Source organism: Vanellus vanellus (genome assembly GCF_965231255.1).
Source record: "Vanellus vanellus genome assembly, chromosome: 7".
Taxonomy (NCBI): Eukaryota; Metazoa; Chordata; class Aves; order Charadriiformes; family Charadriidae; genus Vanellus; species Vanellus vanellus.
In genome coordinates, this window is record NC_138912.1 from 12,496,621 (window position 1) to 12,524,072 (window position 27,452).

At 44.3% G+C, this 27,452-nt stretch overlaps 1 protein-coding gene across 1 annotated transcript in view; it reads left to right on the forward strand.

The window, feature by feature from the left end:
- The window catches only part of XPNPEP1 (X-prolyl aminopeptidase 1), a 31,751-nt gene extending 4,966 nt beyond the window's left edge, over positions 1-26,785 (forward strand). The window contains exons 3-20 of the mRNA XM_082486201.1: positions 3,941-4,004; positions 5,749-5,853; positions 6,162-6,254; positions 7,688-7,831; positions 8,202-8,297; positions 10,539-10,620; positions 11,590-11,800; positions 15,322-15,411; positions 16,746-16,796; positions 17,917-17,975; positions 18,657-18,734; positions 19,272-19,343; positions 21,096-21,156; positions 21,990-22,059; positions 23,252-23,425; positions 24,308-24,384; positions 25,097-25,195; positions 26,235-26,785. Coding sequence (XP_082342327.1) covers positions 3,941-4,004; positions 5,749-5,853; positions 6,162-6,254; positions 7,688-7,831; positions 8,202-8,297; positions 10,539-10,620; positions 11,590-11,800; positions 15,322-15,411; positions 16,746-16,796; positions 17,917-17,975; positions 18,657-18,734; positions 19,272-19,343; positions 21,096-21,156; positions 21,990-22,059; positions 23,252-23,425; positions 24,308-24,384; positions 25,097-25,195; positions 26,235-26,363 — 1,755 coding nt within the window. The 3' untranslated portion in view covers positions 26,364-26,785. The remainder of the gene's footprint in view (positions 1-3,940; positions 4,005-5,748; positions 5,854-6,161; positions 6,255-7,687; positions 7,832-8,201; positions 8,298-10,538; positions 10,621-11,589; positions 11,801-15,321; positions 15,412-16,745; positions 16,797-17,916; positions 17,976-18,656; positions 18,735-19,271; positions 19,344-21,095; positions 21,157-21,989; positions 22,060-23,251; positions 23,426-24,307; positions 24,385-25,096; positions 25,196-26,234) is intronic.
- The last annotated feature ends 667 nt before the right edge of the window (positions 26,786-27,452 follow it).

Consider the following 27,452-nt stretch of genomic DNA (forward strand, 5'->3'; position numbering starts at 1 on the left):
TCTGGCTTAACCAAGGCTGCTAATACCTTGGATTTGTGGCTCTTGCAGCCAGCCCTGGATATTGGCTGCTTTGATTTTTGAAACTTGATGCTGGTGATAAGAAATGGGCTGTTTCCTTGGGGACCTGGGTGGTCCAAAGGCTGGTGAGAAAGGAGGGCAGTCCCAGCCAAAAGTGAGCTGAAGAGCCCACTTCCTTTCATGAGTGCTGGGTGGAACTTGTTGCTGGGGATGTCGAAGGAACATGAAGGGGTGAAATGCCACGTGTTTGGGAATGAGGCATCTAGGTCCTTTGTGGTTTGGTTAAAAATGCCGGTCTGAGCTTTTGGGGTGTTGCAGTGGTAAATGCAGGATCCATTTTTATGTTGAGTTGCCCAACTCCATTAAATTTGGAGTTTGCTTATCTAGGAATATTCAGATATTGGAGGAGCTTTCTTCTTAATGGGAGGGAATGATATTTGGATTAGAGCTTGGGTTTGGAGCCAGTCACAGCTTAACTGGAGCTGGCTTCTGCCCCCAGGCCTTGACTCAGTGAAAACAAATTTGGTCAGATCTGGCTGGTCTTCCACATCCCAGCTGAGGGCCCCGTGTTTGGGTTGGCAGAGATGCTGTCTTCTGCTCAGGACTGTCTCTTCTGACACACACTTATTTGGAGCCGAGAAATCAGCAGAATTATAAAGCAAGAGAGGAGACAGCTTATGCACAGGTTACACTGACCTGTTCCAGATCTTACCAATGCAGTTAGGTTTTTGGCAGTGAATTCCGACCTCCCTCCAAGTACACAGCAGTGTTTGTTCTTTACTGGCATCAGTATCGTAGCTCTAAGGGCAGTGAGCTGCACTTTTTATTGCTGATCTCAGTTGACATCAGAATAGAATAAGCTTTAACATGTTAATGGCCCAACCATGCAGGCTCTGGTGATAAGCATCTGTGATTTTTTTGGGTTCTTCCTGGCTTAGCTGAAGGTTTCTGTGTCGCAGCCCCCAGTTTTGTCTGTGTGTCAAGGACTGACAGGTGTGGTGGACAGCAGATGTGAAAGGCCAGGTTGAAGGCCATCAGAGCTGCAAGACAAGCCCTGGGGAATACCTTGTTCTGACTGTGCTGTGGCCTGTACTTTGTGTGGTGTATGCAGGTGTTCTCCTTGTAATTTTAGCTTATGCAAAACATGGGTTCATCTTTGCACAGTAGGGGTTGCTGCATGGAACAGAACAGGTGGACGTGCAAGAATTCAGGCTGACAGATGAATGAACCGTCTTCCTCTCCAGATCCCTCGTAGTCCCTTTTAAAGCCCATCTGCTCATTGTAAACTCTTAAAACATTCACTGGATTTGTCTGTGAATGGGACAGCATGAGATATTTCCCACTCAGTCAACGTCTTTGTTATCTTAGGTCAGCTTTTACCAGATCTAAAACTGGTAGACTTTTTTTTTTTTTTCATTGTAGATGATTTTTTTTTTTTTGTTTAAACTTATTTCAATCCATTTCACTGTTCTGTGCTGTTAATGCAGCTAGCTCAGTGTTAATCCTTCCTATGAATGTGAGATTGCACAAGCAAACCAGCCTGTAGTCTTTGCTGGGCTGGTCAAGAGATTCATAGAATGGTTTAGAGTTGGAAAGGACCTTGAAGATCATCGAGTTCCAACCCCTCTGCCATAGACAGGGACACTTCCCACTAGACCAGGTTGCCCAAGGCCACGTCCAGCCTGGCCTTGAACACTTCCAGGGATGGGGCCTTAACAGCCTCTCTGGGCAACCTGTTCCAGTGCCTTACAACCCTCAAAGTGAAAAACTTCTTCCTAATATTTAATCTAAACCTGCCCTCTTCCAGTTTAAAACCATTCCCCCTCGTCCTATCACTACATGCCCTAAAAAAAAAAAAAAGGAAGAGAAATCACTGGTCTGATTTGGAATGTACTTAGTGATATGATCCACAATGGGAGATTTCCAGCATCCCCTTCAGGCGTTGGACCCTGGGACGTGGTGTCCCAGCTTTGAGCTGAGGAGTGTAGGAGAGGGAGAGTTGTAGCAGTCAACAGGCTGAATAATTGTTAGGAAATGTTGAAATGGGGAATCCTTAGGTCCGGCATCACCCTGCCTTTATGTTCTGTCCTGCTGCTGTGAGACAGGCAGCCAGGGAAATGGGCGCTTGATTCTGTTGCCAGAGCAACTTTGGCTTCTCTATCTACTGATGTCTCTGTCATTATTTTAAAGGGGGTTAGTGGTGATGGTGGTGCTGTGATGGGCTGAGGTGAATTCACCCTATCAGCTAGAGGTATGCAGAGAGCAGTCATCCCTTCTCAAAGTGGGTATTCTGACCCCTCTCGTCCCCACAGCTGTTGAGTATGTCGCAGCCCTGTGGGATCTGTGGGGCTGGACAGGAAGAAGCACAGGCAAGTGGTTTGACTCAGAGATGAGGGCACCTGTGGTGTCAATACCTGCCCTATTTCTGCCAACTTTCATTAGTGGTTGGATAAAACAGGATTTCTTGGGAGCATAACCCAGGGGTCTTCCCTGGCAATTGGGAGCAAAAGCTACTGAGCCAGATCCTCTGTTGGGCCATGGGTTTTGCTGTCCCAAGGCTCAGTTTCAAAACATTAGTGGTGAGTGGTTGGTAGCTGCTGCCTAGGGCGTCTCCCAGGAGGGGAGAGACATAGCTGTTCTGGAGGGGTTTTGACTGTGGGGTTATTAGGAGCAGAGATAAGTTGTTAGTCGCAGGTGCTGCGATTTGTGCTTCTCACTCACTTTTGTGTGTTGAGCCTTCTGCCTTCTGTAGAACAGTGAAGAGTAACAGATTTGAAAGGAGTATTTTCTAACAATCACGTGATTTAAAAATAGCCCTGGCCAGAGGCAGGGAAATGCAGTATTTATCACAGTAGGAACTAAAACCTCCTGAGATTGGGCTGTGATTTCTCAGCTCAGTCCCCAAAGTTTTTCTTTTTCCACAGCACAGCTGGGGGAAGAGAAACTTTATGGGCGGAGGAACAGACTTTGGTTTCAGAGGTACAAATCCAGGGGTTTTGCAGCTCAAACATTGGTGCTGTCAGCCTGGATTAAGCTGATTTGCTGAGTTGCACTAGTTAATTAACAGGCCAACTCAGCAGTTCTGACCTCCGAACTTGCCAGAATGGGATCCCATCAAAATGGTGTGTGGGCCATTTCAAGGTACAATTGTTCTTTTAATTTTGGCAGCTCGTGTGGATGTCGGGTATCTGTACATTCTCAGGCTCTTCTGTAGTGCTGCCAACAGATGTGTCCATACACAGAGGTTATGATGGGTTTGAGATGAGGATGGACTAGTAGTCTTTGATTCCCTCTTACCCACCAAACCACGGTCAGGTGGTTTCTGGTGAAGTTGGATTTTGAGTAGGTAAGGAAGAAGTGAGAGGATCAGCATCTAATTATGAAAGGTCCTAAGGCTTAAAGCTTTTACAGTTTTATCACCTTGATGATTTTCTTTCAATGTCATTGTTGTGGAAAAGAAAGTTTTAAAGGAATTCTTATAAATGCCAGTGAGGGGACTTCACTGGAGATAGCGAGTTTTACAGATTTTACGCGCTGATTACTCTGGTCTCCAAGATCAAGGGGTGCTTCTGGTTTCTCTTCCTTTCACATTGCAGCTTCAAAGGCAGCATTTGTTTGTTGCCCAAAGGGGAGGCTGAGTGTGAAATAAACATCTGCAAACTCTGAAGCACTTCAGTGTTTACAGACGTTTGTGGGAGAAAAGTGCTGCAGCTTAAAAAAACCCAACCCAGTTGGACATAAATACAATATAATCACAGATGATTAACTGTTCCAGTGGAGTAGAGCCTAGGATTTTTTAACTCATTTCTTTCTCTCTGTGGTGTCCTTTAGAAGGAAAAGCTTATCAAAGTATTTGTCATCAGCTGATTTTTTTTTTTTTCCCCTGCTGCTATAAATAATTGCTGCCTCTTTTGTTTTCTAGAGTGAGTACATTGCACCCTGTGATTGCAGACGGGCGTTCATCTCTGGATTTGATGGCTCTGCAGGTACCTTTCCAGAACTTGGGTTCTTTCTACTGTACATAATTCCCCTGTAAAGAAATAGTGTCATTCATGGCATAGAGGCAGGATGGAAAAGAAAACCTATCCAGCTTGTTTGGACTGTTTTCTTCCCATTTCAGCATCTGCAGAATTATGTCTTGGCTACCCGCTGGAATTATGTAATATCAGTGCAATAACAAGTTTTCAGAAAATGTTTGACCCCTGAATGAACTGCTCGTAAAGTAAAATCCTGTTAACTCTTTAATGTGGTGCTTGTAACCTACAGTCATTTCTTTTGATGTGCAGCCAGTACGAACAGATTTTCACATTGCCCGTTTGGGCTGGGTGAATAGTAGGTGGACTTTAGCTAGCCTTTCTGTTTGAACAGAGCCAGGGCCAGAAACACTGCATTTGGAAACTGAACACTGTGGAAAAGTTTGCTTATCTTGCCGAGACAGGATGTTTTCTTGGCTGTAGGATAGGTCTGTTTCAAGAGACATGGTTTTTACCCTAGCTGTACCCTAAGTTCTGCAGCTTACTCTGCCGTGTGATTGTTGGAAAGTCGCTTTAGTCTATTGAGGTCTATTTCTCTCCCTAATTGTAAATCGAGTTAATAAATACTGCTACCTATGTGCTTAGAGGGTCCATTCATCAGTTCCTGTGAACTACTCTGGGACCTCATGTAGAAGGTGATAAATCCAGGGCTGTGGGCTGCTGTTAATGGGTAACATGAATCCTGTATTAATTTCACGCCTTCTGCATGGCCTCTTCATAACCTTCCTCTCTATTTTGGGCCCTTGTTATGTACTTGGAAGGTCTGTGTTCCCAGCCTAGTGCTCAGTGAATCAGTGAGGTTTCACACAGGACCTCATCTTGTGTTTCTTGCTCCATCTTTTCAAACTGAAGCAGCTTAAATGGGGTTTGTGTTGGGGAAGTTTGGTAGAAGACAGTGAGTTAATATTTGGAATCTCTGCTCTGCTAATCTGGGTTTCAGTTACCAAGAGTATGGTCAAGATGCAGAGACTCAAGACATTTGGATCCAGTTTCTGTTTGTGCCTTGGTTTGTTTTTTGGGTTTTTTTTTTTTGTTTTGTTTTGTTTTGTTTTTTTTTAATTGCTAGAGTGCCTTGCTGAGATCTCACTGCCCCTCAGCTGTCTGCTTGCATCCCTTCATCTGTAGTCAGTGGAATAGGACAGACACTGAAACAAGCAGAAGTTTATGTTCATATTTCCTGTTCAGTCATCTCTGCTCGAGCTGTAGCATTTGGGAAGAGGGTGCAGCTGACAGCTGGGAGTGATACCCACGTCTGCTAGCCTAGTGACAGCTGTTTCTTGTGGATGGCCAGAGCTCAGGCTTACTCCCCTTAAGATGGTGGGATGGAGTCCAGGGATGTACAGTATGTGTTACTGTGACAAACAGCCAGGTGGAGACCACAATCTCTCTTACAGAAAGTTTGGAAAGCCCCATTTACCCAGTTCCACTGACTGGCTGAGATATGCTTAAGTTGAATTCATCTGAGGCAATTCATTAAGCTGCATCCTTGTGCATAGTGTCTCTGATAGGATTTGCAAGGTGGTAGTGCAGGAGGAACGGTAAATATCTCCACTGAAACAGGACTGACTTTTGCAAAGTGAGCAGAGCTGTCTTTTGGGGTATTGGTGTGCATTTCAAACACTTCCCCAGCTCTCTGTGTCTCTGCATGGTGGCTGACCACCTCTAAATCACTGCATCTTTCTGCTTTCTTGCCTAGGTACTGCCATAGTAACTGAACAGCATGCAGCCATGTGGACAGATGGACGCTACTTCCTGCAAGCTGCACATCAAATGGATAACAACTGGACACTTATGAAAATGGGTACGCAGGAGGCTGGGATACTGCTCCCTGATAAACAGAGAATAGTCACAGGCTATGTGGTCACTTTGCCCATGTTACAGCTTGTGCTGTAGGGATACCCCATCATGCAGGGGCTTAGGGACATCCTGGATACACTGCTGCTCCTGCTTTAGTGTCCTGTGACTTCTTGCCCATGGGTCTAGTATTCATTAGCAGATGTAAGATGTATCTGATGTGTTAGCTTGGACTTTTTGGGTAGTGTGGGAATGCTTCAGTATGACTGCTTCTTTGAATCTTTTTTTTTTTTTTTTTTTTCCAAATCCGTGGAGGTCTGAAAGATACACCGACTCAGGAGGATTGGCTAGTGAGTGTCCTCCCAGAAGGCTCGAAGGTGGGAGTGGACCCTTTCATTATTCCGGCTGGTTGGTTTTACTTTAATTTATAACTCTGGGTTGGGTAACTAGATTTTGCTTCCTTGCTTCTCTGGCTAAGCTGGTGTGTGATGGTATGTAGCTAACCATGTTTCAGCCCAGATGGGGTGGTGGGTTGAACTTTTAGGCAAAACAGGTTGGATTTCAGTTTTAGGCATGTGTTGCAAGAGCTCTACAGCAGTGCATTGACTCTGAAACACAAAGGATAAGAACTACTCTCTGGGCTTGCAGTGACCTTACCTGAAGAGCAGAGTCATAGAATCACAGAATAGTTTGGGTTGGAAGGGACCTTTAAAGGTCGTCTAGTTCCTGCCCCCTCGCAATGAGCAGGGACATCTTCAACTAGACCAGGCTGGTCAGAGCCACGTCCAGCCTGACCTTGAATGTTTCCAAGGATGGCACACCTACCACTTCTCTGGGCAACCAGTTCCAGTGTTTCACTACCCTCACTGTAAAAAATGTCTTCCTTGTATGTAGTCTAAATCTGCTCTCTTTTAGTTTAAAGCCATTACCCCTTGTCCTGTCGCAACAGGCCCAACTAAAAAGTTTGTCCTCATCTTTCCTGTAGGCCTCCTTTAAGTACTGGCAGGCCACAATGAAGTCTCCCTGGAGCCTTCTCTTCTCCAGGCTGAACAACCCCAACTTTCTCAGCCTGTCCTCATAGAAGAGGTGTTCCATCCCTCTGATAATTTTGTGGCCCTCCTCTGGACCCACTCTGCCTCCTTGGAGCATGGAGTCCCAATCCGCCTCCTTTTGTCTGTGCTGTGGCTTGTCATGGGCATTTCAGTACAAAGTTGGTGAATGTCTTGGCCGGTATGTGAGCCTGAATACCCAGGCAAAACTCACACTGCTAGTCCTGCTTGGTGGTTTTGGCACCTCTGCAGCTCTCCCTGTAGGAAGCACATTCCTGGAAAGGTACCATTTATATCAGATGAATGAGCCTCCATCTACATATGTTTCAGAACATGGGTCCCAGTCCAAAGGTCACTGGAGGCAAGGGGAAACATTTGCTTGATTCAGACAGGCTAACGATCAGTCTTGTGGCTGTGTGGAAGCCCATCTCATCTCTTGTCTAGTTTAGATCTAGCATGGTACTGCACTGGGGTAGAGGACACCCTTATGGCAGCCTCTGGGATGGCTTCTTCTAGTGACTTCGGTCTCCCAGCTGGAGCAGTTCTTCTTCAGCTCAAGCATGAGGCTCCAGGGCTGTGAGGTTCTGTACCTGCTGCTGGCTGTAGTGGCTGCGTTTGTGGAACTATAATTGTAATAGCTTTTGCTTTGTTTTTTAAGGGAATGGGAAGAAGGAGAGTCTGTAAGGACAGGAGGAGTCTCAGATTCTTCAGTTTGCCCCCTGTGAATGGGGCTGTTGCTAAACCAGTGTGTGTTCTTTAAAGTCATCGCTCTTGACTCTTTCCCTTTGGCAGACCAGTGGAAGAGGATGTCCAAAGCCTTGAGAAGTGCTGGTCACGACCTTGTGCCTGTCAAAGAAAACCTTATCGATACAATCTGGACAGACTGTCCTCAGCGCCCCTGCAAGCCTCTCCTCACGCTTGATCTGAGTTACACAGGTGAGAAGCTTAACTCCCAATAGACAAGGACTTTTTCTACTGCCCTATCCCCCTTTGCTTTCCTCTTACAAAGTAGTGAGAAAAACAGTACTACAGTGCAATATGACCCACTATGAATAGATCAAGAAAGTGATAGAACCTCAGCTAATGACCCCTTTGTCCTCAAAACTTCAAATAACCATTTGCTAACTTCAAAACAAATCCATGGATGTCTGGAGGGTAGCTTGTTTGAGATAGTTCATATCAGTTATTAGAAAGGAGTGAGAAGCACAAGCCAAACACAGTGTGTTTTGGGTACTTCCAAAATCCAATGCATTGGTCTGTGTTTACGTAAAGTTGGTGGCTGTAGCTTTTATATTGTGTTTTGCAGGGGTCAGCTGGAGAGACAAAATTGTAGCCCTCCGTTCAAAAATGGCTGAGAGGAAAGTCCTGTGGTTTGTGGTTACAGCCTTGGATGAAGTAGCATGTAAGTCTTTGCATCTTCTTCCTCAGTTCTTCCTGCAAAATGAATGTCCTTCCTGCCTTGGAAAGGAAGTACCCTGCCAGGGTGGAGGCACTCATGAGAGCTGATGTGTTTACTAGAGGTCAATTAACTTGTATCGAGTGCAGTGGTGATAACAGGTCACAAATGGTGAGCCTGTATTTTTACACAGTGCCTTTTTACACCAATACGGCTCCTGAGTACAATTTTTTTCCCAGGAAATGCAGCAAATCACCACCTTTGAAAAACAGCCCAGACAAAGGGAAAGGAAGGTTATATATAAAGCCTGAGGCAGTTTGAAGGGGAAAAAAAAGACCTGTGAGATTTTCTGGCTTTAAAATATCCTGATGCTGCCTCACCTTATGGAAAGATGGAGACTGACTTCTGCTGTGGAGGCTGGGCTATAAACAAAGCAATGTAACATGTGGCCTTGTATACATAAGGCCAGGGTGGGGTACACAGCATTCACAGTAGTCTTCCTAATTGTCCCGACTTTTTAAGTCAGTCTCTACCTCTCCAGTCTTTGGCAAATGCTTTGGTTAAAACAAATAAGTCAGGGCTCAACTTGTATTTCCAGATCATTTCAACCCACGGTCCCACTAGAGAGTCCCCTCCATGTTTGGGGCCCCAGGATGACTAGGGCTCCACACCCTGGCTCCCAGCCCAGTGCGTAGGAAGGGAGAATGGCCAGAAACAGCAGTGGTTCTCCCAGGGCTGTTGTTACTAGTGCTGTGTATCCTTTGTGCAGAAATCACCAATGTGCAGATTTGGTGCAGTGGGAACATAGTGCTGGCAGGGTGTGAGTGCAGCTAGTGCCTGTGCCCTGTGTCTGATCTGAAAAGGTAGAAATGAAGATGGCATGTTCCTAGCTGCAGCACTGCCAGTGCAATATCTCTGGCGCTGAGAGAAGCCAGCTTGCTGGGGTCTGTGGACTCTCCTGGATCTGGGACACTGAGCAGAGAGCTTGTTTCATGAAAGAAATACTTCTGAAAGTGGTGATATGACTCCTCCCTGGGGAGGCCTGTGTGAGCAGAGATTGAGTGTTTCACCTTTTCAGGCTCATCTCCAATTAAATTAATGATAAATTGGTGCCCCAAGGTGGTTTCAGATTAAATGTCTTCAGCAAAGCCAAGCTTTGTTATGAATTGAGGGTTTTAAGATGGACCAGAGGAGGTTATGAGAGAAGCTTATTGCCGAGTGCCTGGTTGATTCCCATCCTAAAAGGGGAAGAGAGAGAAGATGTCTTTAATTTTATCTAATGCAATTCACTGTATTAAACTCCAGATGAGTTTCTGGGGACAGAAGGAGAGCCACAGAGGAGGCTGTTGCCTCCCTACTTCATTGGGAGTCGGCTGAGCAAGGAAGTTTGTACCCATGCATTAAAGATTTCTTTGTGGCTCCTTCCTGCTTTCAAGTGACCTACTCCTTCCCTGGGGAGAATCAAACTCTATTTTTACTTTTGTGGCAGAATTTGCACAGTTCGATGAATACAGTGCTGGGTTGTGATTTAGGACATGTTGGTTCTTTTCCCAGCTGTCCTGCTGGCTGGCCTTATTGCCTTGAGTAACTCATTTCAGCTAATTGGATACCCTGGGGTTTTTATTTGACCCTAAAATCAAGAGTCTGGAGATACTGAACATCTACTTCCCCTCTTGACTTTGCCTGGAGTTATTATAGGGATAAAATCTTTGTGAAAAAAACTAAGGCTATGCAGTCTGAATCTGAGACGTTGGAGGCACCCAAATGAGAGGCCTTTTTGGAGTATTTTGATCTTGCCTATTGCGTCTCCCTTTTCCCTCAAGTATCAAAAGAAGCACTGGAATGAAATTATAACTTGTAACTTTGAAGTCTTCTGGCTGTTGAGAAGTGAGCTTTTATTGCATTGCACAGACCAGAAGGAGGAAACGCTACTTTCTTTTTACATGACCTTATCTTTTTTTGCCTGTACTTGCTTTATTGCAAACCAGCCCTCCTTCAGAAGTTAAACTCAAATGTCCTTGCCCAATGGGAGTGTTTAAACTGCAGTTCTGGTGCCATCTCCTGGCAAAAACTTAGGATTGCCAGAAAAGGAGCAGGCCGTGGGACAGCTGGGTGGGAGCTGGACCCACGGCCTGCACCCATGACGACCCATTGACTTGACTGTGTTTTGCTGAGATTATTTTTGGCTTTCTCTAATGTTGCAAAAGATGAACCAGGACTGTGATTCTTGGCCTTCTTATTTTCCAGGGCTTTTCAACCTCCGAGGCTCTGATGTTGAGTACAATCCTGTGTTTTTTGCATACGCCGTCATAGGAATGAACACAATCAGGTGCTTGTATTCCCCTCTTCTGTCCCCCAAGATGCATTTTTCCGTGGGAGAGCTGTTCTAGCAAAGCATTTGTCTTTTTAAAATGCCTGCACTTGAGCACTTTAATGTCCCTTCTGAACACTTTTGTCTTTAACGATAATTACTCTCCTCCCCTGATCAGACCTAGAGAGGCAGCCAAGAGCTCTGCTGTGCTCCTCAGCACCTTGGCTGACTTGATGGCTGACCTGCTGGCTGACCTTGGGCAGGATGGCTGACCTCTCTGTCTGTCACCCTGAGATAACGTGGAGGGCCCTCAGAGCCCTGGGTGCAATGTGGGTAAGAGACACCGCTGGCCTCGACATTGGAAAACTTTTCTCTGATGTCATTGCTGAGTCACCTCAAAAATGCAGAGACTGTGTAGAAAAGTTTCGGGGCTGGTTTATGACAGAAGGCTTCTTTCCTGCGACTGCCTGTACAATGAGCCTCAGTAAGCACAAGTCTTTTAGAGACATCTCCAAGCTGCTAGCTAGATGCATCCGAGGTAAAATCTGGCTGGGTGGGTACAGGTTGTATGTGAAGGTTGAGCTGAACTTTCCAATTCAGTGAAAGCAAGAACAGTGTGGTACATAGAACAACGGTAGCTTTTCTATTTGCAGATGTTGCACTTAAAAATAGAGGATAATAACTTTTTCCTCTGTAACTTTCTCCTGCTTAATGCGCAGTGATGGGATGCAGCCATTTTGAATGTGTCATACAAACAAAAACACTATCAGCTCCTTTGCTCTCAGCGATGTGGTACGTCTTAATTTCAAAGCAGGATTTACGCTGTCTGAAGGCCAGTGGTTAAAACAATATAGAACAGAGTATAGTACATAATTAACGAATTCCTTTCTCCCTGAAATGTCACCAGAATGGTTTCTCCTTCCCTCCTTTACTCCAGCACCGTCAGGTATGGTCCCGCTTATCTGCTCTGTCCGATTTGTTTCTAAGGCTCTTCATCGATGGTGACCGTATGATGGACCCAGCTGTGAGGGAGCACTTACAGCTCAACTCCATCCTGGAACCTGAGTTTAAAATCCAAGTGATGCCCTACGGATCTATCCTGTCAGAGCTGCAGGCTGTTGCTGCAGGCCTCTCACCCAAGGAGAAAGTGTGGCTCAGTGACAAAGCCAGCTATGCTCTGACTGAGGCCATTCCCAAGGTTAGTGGCCCTTGCAAAGGAAAATACTTTTCTCCCCTCTGCTCACCATTGTCAGGAACGGTGTTAACGAGGGCAGCTGGCTTCAGCTTCCTCTGTGCAAAGCATGATGCGGGCTGGAGGGTGTATGGAAGGGATCCAGCCGTGCTGAGGTATCGAGGGGTTGTTAATCCTGTGGTTGCTCTTGCTGGAGCTGCCCTTCCAACTTGCTAAGCCGATTTACCCGAAGAATTGTCAGCTTAAGATAAGACAAGTACAGTGAGGTGGGGGAGGGAGAGAGGGAACAGGGTAAACTTGGGTCACTGTGCCCATGGCTGGAACACCAGCCTTATGTGTACCAGCAGTAAGAGCTGGAAACTTGCAGAAACGGAAGCAGGGAAGTTGGGCAGGACTTTTGGGACAGGGCATTGGGCTTGATCTGAATGTCTGAAAATGGTTCCCCTTATTTATTTCTGTGGTTTGAGGATATCAGGCAATATGCGATGTCTTGTATCAAAGATGGGAGGGACAGGGCAGCAGAGTTGTTGCAGCAGGGGACCTTGTGAGGGCATGGATAGCCTGCAAGCACTGGTTGTCCATGCAGTGAGTGCATCTGCCGAGGGACAGTTTTAGCTGTGCTTGCTCTATCTTACCCTTGTACTTGAACTTGGCTGTCTGGGAGTCCTTCAGTCCACCTAATATTCCAATAGTCATGAAAGGAGATACTTGGGGAAGGGCACAGCAGACACTATGGACAAATAAGCTATTTTCCATGCATCTTTTGCATGTCTTCTGTTTGCTACACGTTCTCTGGAATGCCATGCAGTTTACAGAGATATCTAGTACCTAACAGATACTGTGAGTAAATATGGCTGGGAATCAGGGACCAATGGGTATTTTCCAGATGTTGCCTTGGAAGACAGAGCCACAGAACAGAATCTGTGCTTGTGTCGGGTTACTAAGCAGTCCAGGCTTCCTGGCTGAGAATCACAGGGCTAAGATGAGGGGGTTGCTGAAGGAAGAACTAAATTGTAAAAAGTGTTTGTCTGCAAGTCTGCATTCACCCACCACCAGCTTTCTGCCTCCACCAGGCAGGCAGATATCTCCTGCCTGTTCCATGTGCTGCATGGTTGTGCTGCAGGCGCACATACGATACAGCCCTACCTGTGGCAACAGAGCTAACTCAGGGGACCTGAAGGCTTTTTCTGTATACAGGAATTTTAAGAGTGGTCTCAGCTTTGTACCTCCCAAAAGACAAAATCCCAAGAGCAGGGTCTGGTTTTGTATCCCCAGGCTGCCACAGTTTGATACCACCACAAATCTCTGCTTAAACTCTCCAGCTGTCACGGCCAAAATAGCAGGAACCATGCATTATTTTTCCCCAATGATGACATGTACTTAAATACCTTAATAGCTTCACTGCACTTGGTGCATCAGGACAGATGGTAAAACCAAACAGGTCTGGAAAGTTTTGTTGGTTTCAACATATCCCTTTAATATGGGATGTGGCACTCTGTGCTTTTGCACTGACTTGTGGGAATGTGCAGTTTAAAAAAAAACCATGATGTATACATGGGCAAGATAGTTTTTTGCCCCTGCCCAGGGTTAAGTCTTCTGACACCATCAAGCCATTTCAAGGTGCAAATCGCCTGTTAATATAGAATACTGAAACTTTTCCCACTCTCTTTCATTCAGGGTAGCAGAAAGCATAGAGTATATAGAGAATTCAGGATAAATTGTTGTTGCTCTTTTGACTTCAGAGTAGAATACCCCTTGCTGTAGTTGGAGTCAATGAACTAACCGCAGTTTGGGTAAATTACTGTAGATGATTTATGCAGAGCATCCCTATGGAGAAGTACAGCAGGTCTGGCCTAGGTTAAGGAATGTAATGAGTTGTAGTGACATTATTTACCCCTTTAGCACTGGAAGTTTTGGCTGATACAGAGTCATTATAGTACTACATGCTCTCTGTATGCAATGTGAGAGTCCCTGCCTCAAGGAGCTCTGTTCAATAGAATGCAGGAGAGGAGACTGAAATGTCTTGATTAAAAACCACTGAAAGAGCCAAAGGTTTCCCAGTTCCTCATTCTGGGTATTTTTCTCTAGTTCTACACCACTTTACACCAGCTGAGCAGCTGGCCTGGCTGTTTTGAAGAACCACAGTGCTGGAAGTCCATCTCCTTCCATCAAAGCCAAATACTGACATTGGCAAAAATCCAGTCCACTATTAGACACAGATCTGCAAACCCTTTATAGATTTGTCTACAGTTGCATGCAAATATACTTTATACTATATATAGTTTAGTAGAATTTACCAGTACTTGTAAAAGGCAAGCCAATCTAAGAATCTGACCATTGGGAACTTTTGTCCTGACTCTGATAAAGTCAGGATTTTCCTGACTTTCTTGTGACTGCTTCAGTACTTTAGTTTCTGCATAGTGCAGTGTAATTGTCTTGCTATTTTTAAGTATTTGGAAACTGTAAACCTGTAGGATTTGTTTGAAATTGGTCTTTGCTGAGGGTCTACCAGGCCTGTTGCATGAATTTGAGTGGTGTTTATTTGTATGCTGGTGCATTGAGAATAAGAAAACAGCATGTTGCTTGGGCTGTGCTTTTGTAGGTGCTCATCCCATCTCATGGTATATAATGGGTAGAGCAGAGAACTGTGAGGCAAAAGACTATGGTTTTGTTCCTTCTTCTGATGCCAAGTGTGACAAGGCTTGGGAAAGTCACTTCAGTTGGTGAATTTCTGTAGATGTGCTCAGAACCAGCCAAGCATTCCTGCTAATTTAAGGACAGCTGATGTTTGGGGAAGTGCACAGTGGTAAGGGATCAGTTACTAGTTCTTAATTCAGGGCCACCCTGTCCAGGCACAGGAAAGCTTTGTCTCAAGCCATTGGTGTAAGCTTCTTTCAGAAGTGGACAGCATGTAAAGCTCAGGTTTGTAAAGGCCTTTTGTGTTTCTTGGGGCTGTGGTGTGTTTATGAGAGCTGCTGAGCACTAGAAGTGGTGATGCTCAGTTCTGGAGGAGCCAGAGCCTTGGGGGAACCTCCAGGTTCAACTCCAATGCTCAATACCTGAGCAGGGTACCCTTTGTTCCCTGCTGCCTGAGGGTAATGGTAAGGTGACAAGTCAAGGTGACTTTTTAGGTCTGTTTGCACAGCCTAGGTTCCACCTGAGTCTCTGGGATTGGTGTTTCTCATTGACTGTCTCTGGGCCTTTAGTGTACAGCAATAACAGGAAACCAATAGTTCAGATGTTGATATATGTGGTATTTAGGATATCCAAATCTTCACCCTGTTTCATGACAAGCTGTTGACCCTTTAGTTCCTTGGATTTCCCTGTGGCTGTTCTTCCTTCAGTCAGGGACTGTTTCTCCTCTTTATTCCGCAGTGCACTTAGCTGACTACTGGCAACCAGTATCTTGCAGCGCTGAAGGTTGAGATAGAATGCCAAAGTACAAATTGTGGCCAGGCTGAGTTATTAAACCTGTAGGATTATGTAGTCTGAGTAATCCACAAGTAATCCCTGTCCTTCTGCTGCAGGCTTACAGATACCTCACCCCATATACCCCCATCTGCATTGCAAAAGCTGTGAAGAATGCATCGGAAACAGAAGGCATGAGAAGAGCACACGTAAGTGAAGCCTTGAGAGCCTTCTTGCACATGGCAGGAGGTTTGCTTTGCATTTAGGGAAAGAAATTACATTTTCCTTTCAGTTTCAGTGTTTCGGATTAAAAAGCAAATAAGAATTTGGATGGCAGGATAAAAATGTTTTTTTGTCAGACATCTACTGCTGTTGAAGCAGTTTTTTTGCTTGTTTAGCATTCCCTTGGAGTGAAGAACAACATTTGTAATAGCGTGAGGAATCAACCTTGCTCTGTTGGAAGACTGCAGACTTGAGAAGTGTTGTTTAGAGTATAGGCCCTCAAAGGGATGTTCTCTCCCCTTTGCTAGTTCTGTTGTCTTTCTCAGTGGAGTCCTCAAATTATCACTTGAATAAACACAGTGTAAAGAACACAGAGAAATTCTTTGACACTTGGTGCAAAACACAGGCCAAGATGTTCAGAAGCAGCCAGTGTCCTCAAAGCACTCTGGTTTTGTGTCATCATCATGACACTGGAAATGAGGCTGATTTCCCAAGAAGTTTCATAATTTCAAGCAAAGACGCTGCCTGTGAAACAGGTTCATGGTGGGGCTGAAGTTATCTCTTGTTTATTTCCTGTTAATTTTCAAGCAGCAGTTTTCACAACAGGAGAAATGTGCCAATTAAAGCAGGGCTTACAATTCTGGGCTTGTCCCATATTTTCTGCTAGTTTCTTGGGAACTGCTACTTTCTATTTCAATGCTTTTCTTTCCCTGTTAGTTAATGGGAAGTAAAAATACTTGTACTGAGCAGAGACGCTTTGTCACCTGCCACCTAAGGACAAAATTGTGCCTTGCTCTTGTACACTTGTCTCTTGTTTCTTGCCCCTGCATACTGCAAACATGTAGAAAAAAGGAAGAAAAATGGGGGTCATCAGGCAAGAGAGAAGCCAGAAGCTGTGTGACAGAGACTGTGTGATGCCTTTGTGTCTGAAGAGCATATTCCTCTGTCACATTGCCGTATGTGTTGTGTGGTTACCTTCCATGATCTGAGATGCAAGATCTTTCTTGTGTGCTGAAGCAAGACACTTGAAGGTCAGGTGTGGGGTAAAGCCAGCATTTGCTGAGTTCTCGGTAATTCTTCACAGTAACATACTTCCCAGCAGTAAACCTTGATTAACGTTTATTTAATTGTCCAGATACATTTCCAGTGCTTGTATTAATCACAGGATGCAGAACCTGGAAAGACCTCTTAAATCATGTCTTAGTTTGTGTTTCTGAAACTTGCAGGTCCAATTCTTTTGCATCAAAAACTATTTATGCTAAGGCTTGATAAATCTTTTTTTTCCTCTCAATTCCCTTTCCTTCTGCCTATTTTAACATAGGTTAAAGATGCTGTTGCCCTGTGTGAGCTCTTTAACTGGCTGGAGAAAGAGGTAGTGTATTAATTTTTTTTAACTTGGAGATTTTATTGCTATGTAAAATTCTTCATTAGCCTAAACTTTTTGATAGTCTTCATAGTGCCTTAGCTAAAAGTGGGGAAACAGTTGGGGTTTTATCTGTTTTGGGGTGGTGGATTTCAATCATGCTTCCATCCATGGCTGAATGAATTTTTTTTGAAAACGTACTCCTATTCATTTTACACAGACCAAAGCCAGACTAGGTGAGAAATTACCTGAACAGGCTTAATATAGTGTTAATACTGTCTTATGGTGGTTTGGTAGTGTAAATCATTAAATAATATCCGGTTTGGTGCAATACTTTGGAATTACTCTTGTGATAATCAGTGTCTGGCAGTATGGGCAGATTTGGTGTTTATGAATGGAGAGGTGCAGTCATGCCCATTGCAGTGTAAATGGGATGAAGAAAAATTACTTGTGTTTGCTCTGGTTTAGAAGTACACAGTGAAGGTGCAGAGTTCCAAGTGTTACACAGCAACTTACTAAGCTGTGCTCCTTCTCTGCTACTGCATGTCTAAGTCCATTGACTTTACCTATGGAGATGGCTTGATGACTTCCAGAAGGTGCCTTTTTACATGTCTGAGTACCTCAAGAAGTCTGCCTCGGGGGTTATGAGACCTAGCTCTTGCTCCCCTTTGCCTGTTGTCCAATCCTGGGGAAGTTCTGTCACAGGTTTTAATTTATTGAATGCCTAAAGTAGAATTTAACATCGTTTGTTTATCCTGCAACTGCTTCCATTTCTGATTTAAAAGCATAAAAATTCTGCTAATACTGTAGGCTGTTGGAAAGAACTGTTTAAGCTTAGTGTAACTTGTCTGTGAAGAGATGTTGGCTTGTGAGATGTTAACTTCTGTGAAGTTAATACTACACTAACTGCACAATCCTGCTGTGACCGTCTCTGCTTCCTGCTTCTCCCATGCCCTGCACAGTATTGCTAGGTTTATGTTTGTCATTACTGAGGAATGAGGACAGAAAACCTGGAAAGGCGCCACTTTGAGACTGGGTTTCATAGTGCACAGACAAGGCCCAATGCTTAAGCATATAGCATTTTCTTTGCTGTTGGTGTACTAATGCAACCTTCCTCTTTGCCCACTAGGTTCCAAAGGGAACAGTAACAGAAATAATTGCTGCAGACAAAGCAGAGGAGTTTCGCAGGTAAAAAAGTAAATCCCCTGTGAGGATGTTTTCTGGGTGGCATTTTTATCCTTTTTTTTATTTATTCTTTAGAAATCCAGCTCACTTGCAGATATATTTTACCTGAGGACATACCATTACTACAGGATTTCTTTGAACACTTGAAAGAGTTGGGGAAGAATTGGGTCTCTTGGGAGATACAAGTCCCAGCTCACTGGATCCTATCCGCTTTCCTTTTGAGGTAGCAATGAGGAGTGCCGCAGGTTAGGACACTTACATACAAGACAGTTGCTTTCTTACCATAGAGGAGTTGATGTAAGAGTTAGATTTCCTTCTCTTCTGATGGAGAATGAGTACCATTTGTATTGAGAGATACTCCTGTGTGTACATCAACAGAACTTCTAAAAATGTCTTTGAGTAAATAAGTAACAAGGAAGAAGTTGTTCAGGACATCTCTTCCCTGGGTGGTCAGGGTGGTGAATTTTCTGCGTGTCAGGAAAGGGTAGAGAGGAAAGCAGGTTTCCACACGGTTGGGAGGATAGGGCTTTGATCTGTACAATTCTCCTACCCAAGTGTGCTTGCCCAGCTGGCTTTCGAGGCTAAGGGGAAGTCTGGGGTGATGGGAAGTTGAGGATGGGGCACTCCAGGTGCCTGGTGTGCTCCTCTTGCTTGTGCTGTAGTGATCACAATCTTTTCTTTCAGCCAACAGAAAGACTTTGTTGAATTGAGTTTTGCTACCATATCAAGCACGGGTCCAAATGGAGCCATCATTCACTACAAGTAAGAGAACCACAGTTTCTTCTTTCATCCTTTGGCAAACATAGTTGGAATGAGCTGTCTAGCTTCTTTGTGGAGTCACAGCAGAGTGCTCCAGGGAGACGTAGTCACTGTTGATTGTCACCTTGTTTTATTCCATCAGAGCTTCCGCACTTATTAAATAAAGATCTCTCCCTGCTGGCAGCATGTATGTATTATGATGGTGGTCTGCTCAAGGGCCATAGAAAAGGGCTATTTTGGGGGTAGAAGTCTGGGAAGGATGAGTATGAAGCGCAAACTGTTCTGAAATATGTCCAGGGACAGATGTTGAGGGTTTTGCTGGAAGCAAGAAAGCTATTCTCTGTACTGTAGTGCTATTTACTGTAGACAAATACACTCCTCGGTATGATCCCTGGCTCAGCATGTGTGGGATTTCCATCACTGCCACAAGAAATGAGAGCTGACACATCCAAGCTTGCACTTAATATGATTTCTGGACTGCAGACGTGGGCTGGAGACCTTGAAACTGTGGAACAAAAATATTTGTCTTTAACTGAACAGGCCAGTTCCTGAGACCAACAGAACGCTGTCTGTGAACGAGATCTACCTCCTGGACTCGGGAGCACAGTACAAGTGAGTGGGATGAATGGTGCTAAACTGCTACTTTTTCTGCTCCCAGTGACCACTTAGAGGGTCAGCTCACAGTTGCTGTGGCAAGCAATGCAGTGCCATTTCAGAGAGAGCCTGCTTGTTGTGTCCCCTCTGGAGGGAGTTTGTGGGATTCTGAATATAGCCAAGTGCATCAGTCACTGGGTGACAGATCTGTGACAGGAGGCCCTGAGCTAGGCTCAGGACAGCACACTAAGGCTGCTGACAAGGCTTGTCTGGGGTAAGAGACAAGATCTAAAAGTGCAGTTGCCATCAGAGTCCCATTACCAGTGTGATGGTAGCTGTGCTGTAGCTGGTGGTGCATGTTTCTGTCTGCTGCAGCTCTGCTCACCTAGCACGTTGGTGTTAGAGCTGCAGGGAACAGGGAGCAGGCCTGACTGCCCTGGTTTAGCTTCGGGCTGCCTACACAGCCATCTGCACAGCCAAGTGAGGCACCTGCTCTGCCAGGATTTGAGCAGATTTGACTGATGTTGAGGTCAGAACAAGGTAGGGCAAAGAAGCAGGACAGCACTGCCCTGTGGTGTTCTCTGCCTTTACAGACAGTCTCAGAGGCAGGGTTTCTCATCTCAATGGCTACTTAGGTCTCAGGTGTGGTTTTGGGAAGGCGTCATGTCTGTTGACTCACTCATTTTTGACAGTGCTATTCAGTGGCCTCAATCTCTGCAGCTGTTTACTGTGGAACTCTAACTCCATGGAAAATGAAAGAAGTGATGTTTTTCACCAGTGTAAATCAATGATAAGTGGCTGGTTCAGAAAGATGCTGGACAGACCTGGCTGCTCCTTTGAGACAAGTTTTGTCTTTGGAGCTATGCCTTTTTGTTGTGTCGTTCAGGAAGAGCTTTGAAAAGAAACCATACAGGCATCCTTTGATAAGATTTTTACAAGGAGATCTTTTTTCCTCCCCTCTGATGGCCTAATTAACGATTTCCTTAGTGCCACTATGAAAGGCAGCCCTTTGAATACAATGTAAGCTGGACGTCAATGGCATTGTGACAGGGATGCTCTGCTTGTCCCTGCCGAGAAGTTAAACCGTGGATTCTTTGTGACCATGGCCTGTGTGTGCTGGGCAAAAGCGTAGGCACAGGAGTGAGCATTTCAAAGGGAACTCATTATTTCAAGAGCCTCTGTGTTTTTGACAGCAAGCTCAAAAAGGAACTTAGAGCCAGTTTCTGATGTCTCAGACTGACCCCTATCCAAATGTTGGATAACTTCTAGAAATCTTGGCATAAGACATCCTGAGGATGAAGGGGACACTATACCCCCTTACGCTTCCTTTTTCTGAGCTGGTAGCTGTTGGTTGTGCATAAGTATATATTTTTAAGCTGCTAATGAATCATCTTCCGTACAAATAGTCTAAATTTGGCTTTCTCTGTTCTGTTCTCAGTGGGCGGGTACCAGTTGCTAAACCTCAAATTAGCATCATTTTTATGAGCAGTTTAGATTCTAATTTGTGAGGAGCTTTGGGATGCTTATGGATGAAAGATAACACTTTGAATTGTAAATCATTATTGCTACATCTGGGACATGCATGTTCAGGAATTTTTGAGATTAGGAACTGTTACATCATCAGTCTTTTGTAGTACAGAGCAGATGACTACCCAATTGTGAGTTTGGTTGATTTACTGCAGTGTGACTGGGTTTTCTGTGCATTCTCACGTCAATCTTTCTTTTTCCCCCATCCATTTGCTTCCTGTGTCTTTTTTTTGCCTCTGGAAGAGATGGTACCACAGATGTGACCAGGACAATGCATTTTGGAACACCGTCAGCCTATGAAAAGGTAAGTTGGCATCTCAGTGTGGTTTGTGATCTGACCCTTATTATTAGAGATACATAAACAAATTAGTATTGTGCCCTATTGCTATATAGTCAAAGTGCACTATCAAGTATAATTTATTTAATAATATGTGACAACATTTTGATAAAGGCTGAAAAGGAGGCTGTCAGACTTCCAAAATATAAACTAAGTGATTTAGAAAATGACACCTTTCTATCTTAAATGCACACCTCTCACCTGCAAAGTGACACGTCTCCTCTAAGAAATAATAAAATCAGTGAGCTGAGGATAAACATTGCTGGCTTGTCCAACATGGGAGTTAGAGGGGTTTAATTTAGTGCAAAGCTTAGTGGCTAATGCAAGACTGCAATAGTGGTTTGTGTCTAGTGTACCATATCAAAAACCAGTCTCAGTCTTATCTGAGAAGGTCCATTTTGGAAATTCAGCGATGTAATTTTGTTTATTTTAAATTGCTTCTTTAATTAAAACTAATTTCATCATTACAGTTCACTCAGTGATGAAAATATGCTGTAGGGTATGCTCAGGAAGTAAAACTACAGCCACAAAGTCAGTTATGTAGGTCAGATGAATCCTGCTGCTAAACCTGCAGTCTGAGTTTGTGACGCGCTGTCCATAATTAGTGAAGAAAGATCTTCAGAGTAATTTAAAATCTTTCTGCTCATGGTTTGCTTTGACATTGCTAGCCATAGAAGAGCATGAGCAAATCTTTCCAGATCCTTCACAATTTACTACAAGATGCAGTCTTTCTTCCCATTCCTGGGGAAAATAAAGTTTTACCTCTCCCTGTTTACTTATGGCACACATTTTTTTGGCAGGAATGCTTCACCTATGTCTTGAAGGGACATATAGCTGTAAGTGCAGCCATCTTCCCAAATGGAACCAAAGGTAGGTTGGTGAGCTGGAGTGTTTTTACCACAGCAGTGATGTCTGAATAACCATTATGTGGTCTGAGAGCAAAATTTTGGTTGACAGGTCCAGATGCGTCATTGATGTCAGTGTAACTGTCTGTGTCTGTTTACATCACAACATTTTGGAATCTTGATTACTGATGTCTTCTCTCTCAGCATCAACTAGTGCTGATAATTCTGAGGGGGGGAAGTCTGAAGGGTGTTCAAAGTGCTCTGGTTCTAGGGTGATAGTGACTTTCATCAGTCAATGGCACCCTAACACATCTGTGGACTTTCTATGCTTGGAGGTTGTCTTTATGCTTTACTCATGACCCTATCAAAGGAAGAGGACACTTTTAGAAGCTAGAAAGACTGACTAATTCTCTTCTAGCTAATGTGGAATCTCATCAGTGAGCAGCAATAGGAAAATGACACACAGAGGAGCTGTTTTGATTTTGTGCAGAAGAAGCTGTGACATACATTCACACCTGGTGAATTTGTTGCAGGGCTATTTTCTCCCTGATCAGACACCTTACACAAAGATGCCTCTTTTTAGAGTTTTCTCCAGTGTGCATTCTTGGGTAGGTGAGGAAGAAGCAGCCACGAAGTAGTATGAGAAACGCCAACTGAAGTTGGAGGGTATCTGAACTTGGACATACAGGCTTGGTGTTCACATGCAGGCTACAGAAGTTCTCTGCATTCTAGTTGAAACAGTCTGAAATGACTGGCCATCCAGGCAAGAAGTCTAGCTGATGAGTTCACCAAATACAGTTGGCAAGTCTTCTTGATCTTCTACTTATAAGAAAGGCACTGAATTCTCAGGGGGAGATTTAACCACTAGATTCTTTCCTGAAAACCCCAGTGGAGCAAGCAGCAGTGCAATGTTTCTGTTACAGACCATCTTCTGAAGAGCTGTGTAACAGGAGAGGGACTCCTTAGCTGAGAAAAGGCTTGAATGTCAGACTTGCCAAATCTGCCCTGTAATTTCTAATAATCCAATGACTTGTTTTCTTTGGTTGTTGGTGGCTTTTTTTTGAGGGGGTGGTGGTGTTTTTTTTTTTTGTTTGGTGGGTTGGGATTTTTTGCATGTTTTCCAGGTTTGAGCCTTCCGTGTGATTATCAGCATCTCTGAGGGAGGCTGACTTGATCAGATTCTCTGTCTATGTCTGTCTCTTCCCCTTGGCCTGCAGGTCACCTTCTAGATTCCTTTGCCCGCTCTGCCTTGTGGGACTGTGGTTTGGATTACCTGCATGGGACAGGACATGGAGTTGGCTCTTTCCTAAACGTACATGAGGGTCCTTGCGGCATTAGCTACAAAACCTTTGCAGATGAGCCCTTGGAGGCTGGCATGATCGTCTCTGATGGTATTTAGCATTGATGATTCTCTCTGGTTACTGGGGGAGGGACCGAGATCTTAAAGGTGAAGAGGAAATAACTTTGACAATGGTGTAAAAAAAAAAAAAAAGCTCCTAAGCTCTGGTCCTGCCTCCTCAGTTTGTTATTTCAATTGTTATTTTAAGCTCTCTAGGTAAAGACCCACTGATTTTAGCTCTTTCAGCTTCCATAAAGCATCTTTGCAGTCAAATGCTGAACGCCTGCTTCCTGCTCTCTACAGTGCAAACCTCAGCAGAGCTGCACTGCTGACCAGCCCAGCTCTGGCATGCTGCCTCCCATTCTGCAGTTGAAGAGCTGGCTACAGTACAAGGTGGACACCAGGCTTTCAGGAGCTAATCCTGTCTTTGCTATGGGCTATTTGAGGCAGCTGTTAAATCTTTACATACCTTATTCTTCCAGTAGTAAATTAACAGCCTGCTGGGATTTGCTGAGAGACTTATATTCCTTCAGGGCTGCAAAGTCCTCTCAGGGAGTCAAGGGAGCACTCTCTAAAATAAGTGTTTTGGGGAAGGGGTTACCCACCTGTCTTTCATAAAGACAATATTTTCAGAGTTTCTGGTATTTGGAACACATGTACTCTGTGTTCTCTCTTGACTTGGAAGGAGACTCTCTGAGCTCGAGGGCTGTCTTGTTTTCCCTCCCTTTGAGAACTTTTGCGGTCACCTTGCTCAGGGCTTCTGTGCAGATTAAGTAGAGTCAGAAATTTGTTTGCCTCTGTGGATGCCTGATGTCAAGATTGCTTAGTGACTTCAGTGGACTAAAGCCATAGAGGGGAAGTTTTGCCATAGGGAATAAGTATTTGCACAGTGCAGCTATGTTGTGGCTTAGTTAATTACTGTCTGTTTCTGCAGAGCCTGGGTATTATGAAGATGGGTCCTTTGGGATCCGAATAGAAAATGTCGTCCTCGTGATTCCTGCTGAAACCAAGGTGAATGACCTGCTCAAGATGCACCTTTCTATATGACTCACTGGTTGTAAAACTTAAGTACTGGAACTTGAGGTGGGACCATGCTGCAGACAGTTGAATCCTACTCAAGACTCCTGGTCTCCAAAACCCTGCTTTGGTGAAGACTGATTCTAAGTCTTTCTTGCTAATGGAGGCATAGAAGACAGTTCTGCTTCTGCAGAGGTTCCATAGGTTGAAATGTGTATGTAAGACTTGTTTTAAAATGTTTTCTGTCTGGATGTCAAAGACCAGAAGCATCTTTATTCAGCCCCTTGGAGTCATTGCTGCAGAGTTGGTTGATCTTCTCAAATCAGGATTTTCTTCTCTGGTAGAGAGTCCTCAGTGGCAGTAGAAACAAAACTACAGACAGATTTTGACTTTATAATTGCCATTTTGGCTGGGTTATGCTTTTAGAAATGCCAAACTGAAAATGACCTTATAGTCATCAAGCTGAGTCATGTACAGTTGTGACTTGGGACATGGCCTTTAAAAAGTGACCATTGAAAGAAGTAACTAAGGTTTATACTGAGATTCTTTGCTTGAGCTATAAGAAAAAATGTTATTGTAAGTTGCTACCCTCTCATCTGAATGTTACATGGATTATTCTGTAGTGATGACATGAAACAAGGAGTAACTGTGAGCTGGTTAGAGCTGTTTCTAAACATTTACAACCCCGTTTGTCTTTCTGCTGCAGTACAATTTCAAGAACAGAGGGAGCCTGACTTTTGAACCCTTAACCCTGGTTCCAATCCAGACAAAAATGATTGATGTTAATTTGCTGACAGAAAAAGAGGTAAGTGAAGCAGTAGGTTTGTGTTGCCGCCTTCACACTAGAAGCATCTTGATCTGTTCTGTTCTGTTTACAAAAACCACTGGCCTCTGTTCCATTTCGTAGATCCAGAGAGCAATGCTGAGCAACCTGACTTAGTTTTAAACTTGATCCAGCTTTGAATGGGAGGGTGGACTAGATGAACTCTCCAGAGGTCTCCAATCTAAATTATTCTATGATGAAGGCAGTGAGGACCCCTCTGATGATGTTGTTTTGGTAGTTCCCTTGGTACAATATTTGCCGCGATCATCTCTTCTCTTTTCCTATTCCTGCCTTAATTTCATTCTGTCAGACTATTATGCTGTCTCCCCAGAGACTTATACTAGCGACTGTTCCATGTCGTAGTCTGTATCTACTTGTGACCAATCCCATTCAGCCACAGCACATTCTGCAATACATACAGACTCTGAGCAGACATCAATGATACCTGCTCAGCATTATTTATTTCCTGAATAGCTTCATACTCTTAGATTTTCTGTTTACATCTCCCACTACCTTCACTGTGATGTATTTCATCCTGTTTTTCTACCATACTCTTGTTTTGCCTCAATCCATCCTCCTTTTCTGAATGATAATCCTGTTTGCATTTCCTTTTTCTGAAGAGGACTGTGAAGAGTACCACGATCTGCAGTAAGGTTCAGATCAATAGGGCGGCTTATGTCTCAGGACTACATTGTTCAGTTACAAATTTGCAAAGCTATTTACTAGACTGTGCAAGGTAGATGATTTTCTGGAGGCAGTGATTTGCAGAGACTTTAAATACTTGTCAGCTGAACTGAACCTTGGCTTCTCTGAAAACCTGGGAAGAATTGCTTCATTTCCTATCCTCATCAAATTTACATGTTGCTTCCATATATTAGAGGTCTGTCTCTTTGGGAGAGGATTCCATTCCAGCCTAACAGCTCAATCTCAAAGAGCACAAGGGCCTACAAGTGTACACAACTTGTAAAGGCACAAACTCTTCTGGGCTTATGCTGAATGTCGTACCCCTCTCTTTCTCTAGTGTAACTGGGTGAACGACTACCATCAGAAGTGCAGGGAAGTAATTGGAGCAGAGCTGGAGAGGCAAGGCCGGCACGAAGCTCTTCAGTGGCTCATGCGGGAGACAGAGCCTCTCATCAGAGCTCAGTAGCACCACAGTGTCTTCGGTGTGTAGAACATCAGGACCACTTGGTGTCACATTAATCTATGTCTTCTCGGCCCTTGACACCACTGGGAGAACGTTCTTCAGTAAACCTTTGGAAATCAGGAGGGGATTTCGTGTTGTGTTTCTCTCCCTTCAACATGTGCGGGTAATGTGGGGGTAAGGAGGGTTACTGTCTGAACAGTTTTTTTGGGGGAGGGGAGGGGTTGAGAATAGAAAGCAAACAAAATAAATAAGCATGTTGCCTTTGAAACAGGGGTCTTATTGAAATAATTGTTCTAAGAGGCAATACTGGAATATTTTATACTGTCTGGTTTTTCACTGTGAAAACTCAGTATTTTTGCATACTTGGTTCCAGTTGCTAAGATGCTACCCACACAGCAGGACTGATTACTGAATAAAAGTTTCCAACCCGCTGTTTGCTTGGTCTGCCTTCTCTTGCAGCCAGTGACGTATTGGGTTTGACGACTTGAAGAAGGGCAAGAACCAGATAATTCCACCTTTATGTGTGCATCCATTCAGACAGTGAAGAAGTATGTATAGGGCTGCCCTGTGCTAGGCGCTGGGCAGATGTTATGGAGGGGCCTGACAGGAGCCTCTGATAAAGCCCTGTGCTTTGTGACAGGTGGTGGGAAGGATGTGGTGACACTCAGCAGATGTTTGTATGTGGGGAGCACCCAGGCCAGTGCTGCTTCTATTGTTATGACTTACTGAGTACTTGTATAACCCTTGGCAGTGCAGGATGCGTGGGCAGTATCATGGAATTACAGCTGTTCCTGGACACAAGGCAATTATTAAGTTAAATATATATATATATATAATTGCATACAATGGACAAAAGAAGGCTTCCATGCAAGTTTGTTTCAAAATCAGCCTGGCTTCGGCCACCAGGAGCTGTGCTGGGCATTGCCAGGCAGTGCGCAGACATCTAGTGGTTAAGAGAGCTGCTACAAGTTAAACCAGAGGCAGGAGAGGTTCCCAGCCCGGTGGGGGAGTTCTCTGGTCCCCTGAGCATCACTGTGTGCAGGTGTATCAAACCATTGTCCTTAAAGTTAAATGATGGGGTGAGAATATGTT